The following is a 6,787-nucleotide window of genomic DNA, read 5'->3' as shown; positions in this document are numbered from 1 at the left end:
TTGTCTTGAAAACTTTTTCATTATCATAGTGGATCTTAATAAAAAGGACTTCCGCCTACTCAAAAAGTCAAAAACATAGGTGTAGTTGTATTTCAGTCTTTTTTCTTTTCTATTTTGCACGGTCAGTTCAGTTCAGCTTCAAAGTAGAGAGCACAAAGCTTATCTCAACCTTGGAATAGTTACCTTCGTCTCTCCACCACCCACCCCGTCCGTACGAGGAAGAGGACCCTCTTCTCTTCCCGTCCCGACCCGGAGCCCTCCGCCGCCGCCGCCGCTCGCCTCCTCGTCGCGTCCCTGCCCCCGTCCGCAATCTCCGGAACCCCGGTCTTCGAGGTACGAGCCTGCTCTTTCGCCTCCAAAGAACCGCGGAGTAGGGCGGTAGTGACATTGGAGGCTTAATTTGGGGGATTCCTGCTTCCCTGCTGCAGATTACATCATGCTTTCCCTGAGGTGTTGGGCGCCCGCATTCGGGTTAGCGTTCGAGAGAGCCGTCGTTCTGCGCCCTCGAAAGTTCAACTCTTTGGTGGTGAGCTGCTCCATTCGCCTCCATGGCATGTGGGGTTCGTTCAGAACTTGGTGGTGGTTTGTGGTGGTGCTTATCCTGATTGGTACTGTACAACCTTGTGGCGCAGGTTTGCGGTGCCAGGGGTCCGAGGCCGAGATATCCTCGCGTGTGGAAAACTGACAAGAGAATCGGGACCGTTTCCAAGTCGCAGAAGCTTGTCAAATGTGTGAGGTTCTTCTACATTTCGCTCTTGTAACTATCACTAGAATCTGTACTCTATATAGATTTGTGCCTATTCCTGCTCTGAGACACTAGATTACCCCATAACTCCATGTCTGCACTTGCAACAAAAACAATTGTTCTGTACTTCAGCTTTCAGATGGAACTCTGCAACTTTCAATTGCTGTACTGATTTTAATAAATTCTTACATGTACACTGTTTATCAAATAATACCTTTGGGACAACAGGGATTATGTGTTCCTTATTACTTTGGCACCAAAAGGTTGCAGCCATAGTTCTGTTTCAGCATTTGTGTGACTCCTTTCATCTTCTCCTGCAGATTAAGGGTTTGTCTAATGTAAAGGAGGAAGTCTATGGTGCCCTTGATTCATTTGTTGCATGGGAACTGGAGTTTCCCTTGATAGCGGTAAAGAAAGCACTGAAGACGCTTGAAGATGAGAAGGAATGGAAAAGAATAATTCAGGTATCAGATAGGAGTTCATGCTTGTTTATGTGAAAGTGTCGATTATTTTGTCTGATGTGTTTCTATCTTGTATTTCTAATGAAATTGTTGGTGGATATTATTTCTCTACTGAATATCTACAATTGGCTCCTCCCTTCCAATAATATTCTTTTTCTTGTATCAAGAAAATAATTGCACGATCTCTGGTTTAGGTTATCAAGTGGATGTTCAATAAAGGTCAAGGGAAGACCATGGGAAGCTATCAAACTTTATTAAATGCTTTAGTCGAGGATGGGCGAATTGAGGAAGCAGAAGAGCTATTTCAAAAGATATTCTCAAGATATATGGAGGGTTTGCCCCGTATTTTTTTCATGAAAATGATCTCCTTGTATTACAGATTGGGGTCATACGAGAAGATGTTTGAGGTAGGAAAATAGAACTAAATATGCTGTGTTTATTTTCAATGTGCAAATCTTATAAATGTAGATTTTGCATCATTTGGTCCTACTTGCATGGAGGGGCAATAGCTATAATACTGTAGAACTATATGCATACTTAACTGACATAGTAAGATGCGAATCTGTATTCCTTTTATTTTTCACCTAATTATCTGCTCGCCTTAAGAGATTTGGAGTTTGAGTTGGTTGTATTCTAACATGTTATTGACCTTACACTGGATGTGATTGTATCAACATTTTCTTTAGTGGTACAAAAGCTATGCTTAAAGGAACATGGTTACAGAAATGATGCTTACTGCAATGGCTATTCCATTTATAACCGTTTCATGTTTCCTTCACAACCCATCTAGGTTTTTGCTGATATGGAAGAGCTGGGTGTTCGACCTGATACCTCGATTGTCAGGATGCTCGGTGATGTATTTATGAAGCTAGAGATGTTGGACAAATATGAAAAGTTAAATAGGAAATATCCACCGCCAAAATTTGAATACCGATACATCAAAGGCAAGCGCATAAGGATAAGGGTTTATCCAGACGATAGTACTGAAGAGGTAACACAGAGAGACTCTGGTAGAGATGAACTGGAAGATGCAGGAAGCATGAATCCTGACAATGAATTAGAAGAAGTGCCAGGAACAGGCCTGGACATGAATGTATTAGGCGATGCGGCTTCTGGAGACCTTGAATTTGTATAGCTCAGAACTTGAATGTGGCGTTTTCGTGTCTGCTTCATCATAGCAGGTAAGGTTAAATTTGGCTGGTTAGCTTGGTCTAGTTTTGTGTCAGTAAATCTTCAAATACTGAACTAAGAATGTCTGAATTATTCTATTAAGAAACTGGGAGACATCGGTACATATCATGCTGTTGGAAAGCAAACAAATAATAATTATTTCACCAGTTTTTCAAAGTTCTTTTAAGCAGCCAAGCAAACAAGTCATGAAATAGATTTTAGAATGTAATGTAAGGTGTCCAACATGGGAGTGAGAGAATGTAGAATGTAAATGATTGGATCAAGATTATGTCTGCAGTTTAAGGTGTTTGACAATGGAATTTGAAGAATGCTGTGTTTGATGTAAATAAGAAAGTTCTTCCAGAGTATTGAGTCTTCATGGTGGTTTACTACATTAGCATTTGTTCTGCTTGCATATTGCTCATGCTTCATCCCAATGCTCCTAACTGGATTTACACATATCTGTAGACACAGATTGTGATGATAGTATGGAACTTTGTTCTTTCAGTTGTGCTGCAACTCTTTTCTATAATCTAGCAATATTAGGCCACTCTTGCCATATTTGGAAACAAAAGCTGTCCAACAATTTGGCTGAAGATGTTCAGCTGTTCAGTAAATGATATGGTATGTTCTAGGGACCTGATGATAGTTCATTTCCAGGACAGGCTTTATTTAACTTTCTTCAGAAAGATATGTAGTTAATCATCTTTGGCATGAGGCAGGATACAGTCCTTGATGTCTTTGTTGTGTTGTATTCATCAAGGATTGTGCATTGGTGCGGGAGAGAAGCAGCTCATTCTGGATACATTGCAAGTTTTCACCATGTCCTGAGACGGATGGACTTAAAATCCTGACTACGGTCACACGAGATGCTTTGGGTAATGTTCAACTGTTTCAGGAAACATGTACAAGTATTATTTGTAGCACTAGCATTAGACAGTAGTACGTATCTGAAATGGAATGGTTGTACTAGAAAACCTTAGATGTTAGTAATATCGATCGGGTGTTGTAGATGAATCTTTTGCCGCTTTCAGCGTCGTCTTACATTACCTCCTTGTTTGAAAAAACGTGAAGCGCCAGTTCAGATAGTAGCATATAGCTATGGATTCGTAGCGAATCGGGTTTATTACTCTGCAATTCTCAAACGTGGCCCCGTTAGATACATCGAAGGGTTCTTGAGCAGCTACTCGCCAATAAGGGAATCAAATGCTGCAGGTTACTGGAAATTTACATTGTCTAATCTGTGCACGTACGGTTCATAGCCAAAGAGGGATAGGTGCTGTAAAGATGTGCAAAGACCATGTCTTGTTGAATCACATTGTGATCAAATCATTTGCTCTAAACTACCAATAGCACAATCAATTGATTATTTTCTTATATTTTGCAAGCAACAAGCATATTGTTATGGCGCAAGAAGGCCGGCCGGGGGCTTTTTGCCCACGGCCGGGCAAGATGAAAGGATTTCCTTCTTAGTTCTTGCTTGATTAGATTGATACATCTCCTTTCTTTATATAGAAAGGTTTACTTGACTCCCAAGCAAGGCTTACTTGACCCCTAAGAAAACGACTCTTATCTCTAATTAACCCTAAGACTAACGGGCCCATTAGGCCCCTGCAGCCTAACCAACTTATAACCATGACTCGACGCAACCCAAACCTAACACCTAAAAACAAGCCTTTTACATCTCGGCTTGTTTTATTATTCTCAACCTGAAATGGATTGGGACGATTTATTTTGGACCTCTTAACAAAAAGTGGATACCATCCGCACGTCGGACGTGCACGTGTACAGCCACCTGGATCCCATGGACACCATCTGGACAAAAGGAGTGCATGTGTATGGCCACCTGGAAGTGGTCGCAAGAGTGACCAGCAGAGGCGCCCTTGCGGCGCCCGGTGACGGAATGCAGTGGTGCTACGTGGTGCGTTGTTGTCGGTGACACCATGCCTTCTTCCTGTCGGACGGCTGTTGGTCTGCACCGCACAGGGAAGAGTGGGGGGCTTGCGATGGAGAATGACGAGGAGGGGTGCGCCCCCCCAACCGCCAATGTCGCAGACTTGAAGGTCGCCGCCCGTGGGGAAAACAGCATGCCCGCTGCCCGTGGGGAAACCGCATGCCCAAGATCCCCGGCGGAGTGGATGAGATCGAGGTCCTTTGCGCAGCGAAGGGCAACTTGGAGGAGCGGCAGCTGCAGACCACGCATCTCCCGCACACGCCGACGCGCTAGGAGGTCGCGCAGTAGCCTGCAGCCTCACCGCCGCTGACACGTGGCGGGTAGCGATCCAAGGCGGAAGCGGTGACAGCGACGGCGGGGACTGGACTTGGTGGAGCGGGACTCCCGCCGGCACGGTCGACGCGGGGCCGGAGCTAACCGGCGGTGGCTGCGGCAGCGGCTGCGGCGGTGGCGCACCGGGCAGCGGCAGTGGCTGCTGCGGCGGAGCGCCGGGCGCGGCGGAGGCCGGCAGGAGAGGCGGCTACCAGTGCAGCCAGGGCTGAGCGGTGGTGGCGATGGATGGCAGCTGCGGTGGCCCGGCGAGCGCGGCGAAGGCCGCCTGGTGCGGCGGCTGCCACGACAGCCAGGACGGGGCGATGGATGGCAGCTGCAGCGGCTGCTGCAGCAGCCCGGCGAGCGCGGCGGGGGCCGCTTGGTGCGGCGGCTGCCACGGCAGCCACGGCGGCGCGGTGGCGGTGATGGGCGGCGCAGCCGGGTGCGGCCCATAGGACCCGGCCAAGAACAGGTGGATCTCCTGGACCGCCTGTGTTAGGTCCCGCAGCGTCCCGGACACCTCCGGGGTGAGGACGACGGGGGCGGGCGCGACGGAGGATCCCGGCGCGGGCAGGAGCGGGGCGACGGTCGTGACCGGTAGCGGAAGAGACGGGTTGGGCGGCGGTGAAGACATGATCGAACCGAAGCTAGCTGATACCAAATTGTTATGGCACTGCTAGAAGGAGGGCGCAAGAAGGCCGGCCGGGGGCCTTTTGCCCACGGCCGGGCAAGATGGAAGGATTTCCTTCTTAATTCTTGCTTGATTAGATTGATACATCTCTTTTTATATAGAGAGGTTTACTTGACTCCCAAGTAAGGCTTACTTGACCTCTAAGAAAGCGACTTTTATCTCTAATTAATCCTAAGACTAACGGGCCCATTAGGCCCATTACGTACTCTTAACACATATGATACTAGAACCAACAAAGCGGCACACAAGACCATGTGTTGTTCCATGTGCAGAGCATAGCAATCTTCTAAGCAACAGTTTGACCATCCCTCCATGTAAATAATTATGCCTCACTTTCTTTGGATGATTCCATGACAAGAACTACGTGTACTCCCAGTTGGATATGCCTCCCTTAAAGCCACCTGAATATACTGACTTGTATGTTCTTCTCCCTCGGTTAACTTTTGTAAGACGTTTTAGACAACTGCCATTGAACTGTTTTGGGTGTTGTCTGAACTTTCTAAAACGTCTTTGAAAAGTGAATAAAGGGAGTACAACCAGAAGACTAGGCTTCTGACTACCTTGCTGAGTGGGCATTGGCCTAGTTATATGAATTGAAAATCACACAAAGGAGACGAAGTGGTGAAATTCCTCAACAGCAAAAAAAGGTGATGACTAATCCGGTCCAGTTCCAAGTTGTGAAATCATTGAGATAAAACTTTATGATCAAATATGTTACTAGAATGTAATTAATACTAGAACTCAAAGAACTTTTTCATCACTTCTTTAGATAATGACAACTCAAAGAACTAGAGGTGCAACTGTTTCATAGTTCCCATCACCAAAGGAACTGGCATGCGCAAAATTGTGAAGCTTCTGCTTTTTTCGACGACATATTTCTACTTCTTTAAATGGACAAATTTCCCTTTTTCTTTTGATACATCATTGAGTAGTGATGGCCTCTATAGAACGTGTCTTTCTTTTTCCTGCTCTCTCTCTCTCTCTCTCTCTCTCTCTCTCCATACGTTGCACTTGCACTTCATCGCTCTTGTTTTTTGATCTTCTTTTTTCGAGATGACCACCAATGTTTTGATTTGCGGCCTCTATAGAACGTGTCTTTCTTTTTCCTGCCGTTCATATATAATGGATTGTAGTGTTTCTATGAAATTCATGCATTCCAAACGGAACGGCCGATATGTTTGTTTGCTTTTCTTCTCTTCCGCTCGTACATTTGTTTGCAAAATCCAAGCTATATATGCTCCTATATATACAGGAACTGAGAGTACAATGAGTTGGTTGTTGCCTCTGTCAGTGTCCAGCTGACTGTAGCAGCCAGCGCATTTGACGAACATTTTTCTCCTCCTTTATTCCATGGAGAACAACAACGATTCTCTGGTAAACAATCACACGGATTGAAAAAGCATGTGTGCGCTTTGTACAATTCCAAGAAACTTTGGGTTGAACCAAGACGCACA

General features: G+C 45.8%; 1 protein-coding gene across 8 annotated transcripts; it reads left to right on the top strand.

The window, feature by feature from the left end:
• The first annotated feature begins 132 nt into the window (after positions 1-132).
• LOC125507769 (pentatricopeptide repeat-containing protein At4g21190-like) lies at positions 133-3,393 on the top strand. 8 transcript variants are annotated; one of them, XR_007282978.1, is made up of 8 exons: positions 133-333; positions 429-526; positions 633-731; positions 1,066-1,209; positions 1,401-1,613; positions 1,997-2,387; positions 2,885-3,000; positions 3,140-3,393. XR_007282978.1 is itself a non-coding variant. In XM_048672264.1 (7 exons), the coding sequence occupies exons 2-6, from the start codon at positions 437-439 to the stop codon at positions 2,339-2,341; spliced, it is 891 nt and encodes a 296-aa protein (XP_048528221.1). In that variant the 5' UTR covers positions 133-333; positions 429-436; the 3' UTR covers positions 2,342-2,387; positions 3,099-3,393. The 8 variants fall into 8 exon arrangements, 5 of the variants coding, with proteins under 5 accessions (XP_048528221.1, XP_048528220.1, XP_048528219.1 ...); XR_007282979.1 differs by having other exon boundaries at positions 3,099-3,393; XR_007282980.1 differs by having other exon boundaries at positions 2,845-3,000.
• The last annotated feature ends 3,394 nt before the right edge of the window (positions 3,394-6,787 follow it).

Source organism: Triticum urartu, chromosome 5 (assembly GCF_003073215.2).
Source record: "Triticum urartu cultivar G1812 chromosome 5, Tu2.1, whole genome shotgun sequence".
NCBI classification, from domain to species: Eukaryota; Viridiplantae; Streptophyta; class Magnoliopsida; order Poales; family Poaceae; genus Triticum; species Triticum urartu.
This window is presented reverse-complemented; position numbering and strand designations above follow the sequence as displayed.

Bases quoted from the DNA above. Each gene is read 5' to 3' on its own strand.
- LOC125507769 (XM_048672264.1), top strand. From the start codon at position 437: ATGCTTTCCCTGAGGTGTTGGGCGCCCGCATTCGGGTTAGCGTTCGAG. The intron at 527-632 runs GTGAGCTGCTCC...CTTGTGGCGCAG, and splicing joins GAAAGTTCAACTCTTTGGTG to GTTTGCGGTGCCAGGGGTCC. The intron at 1,614-1,996 runs GTAGGAAAATAG...CAACCCATCTAG, and splicing joins CATACGAGAAGATGTTTGAG to GTTTTTGCTGATATGGAAGA.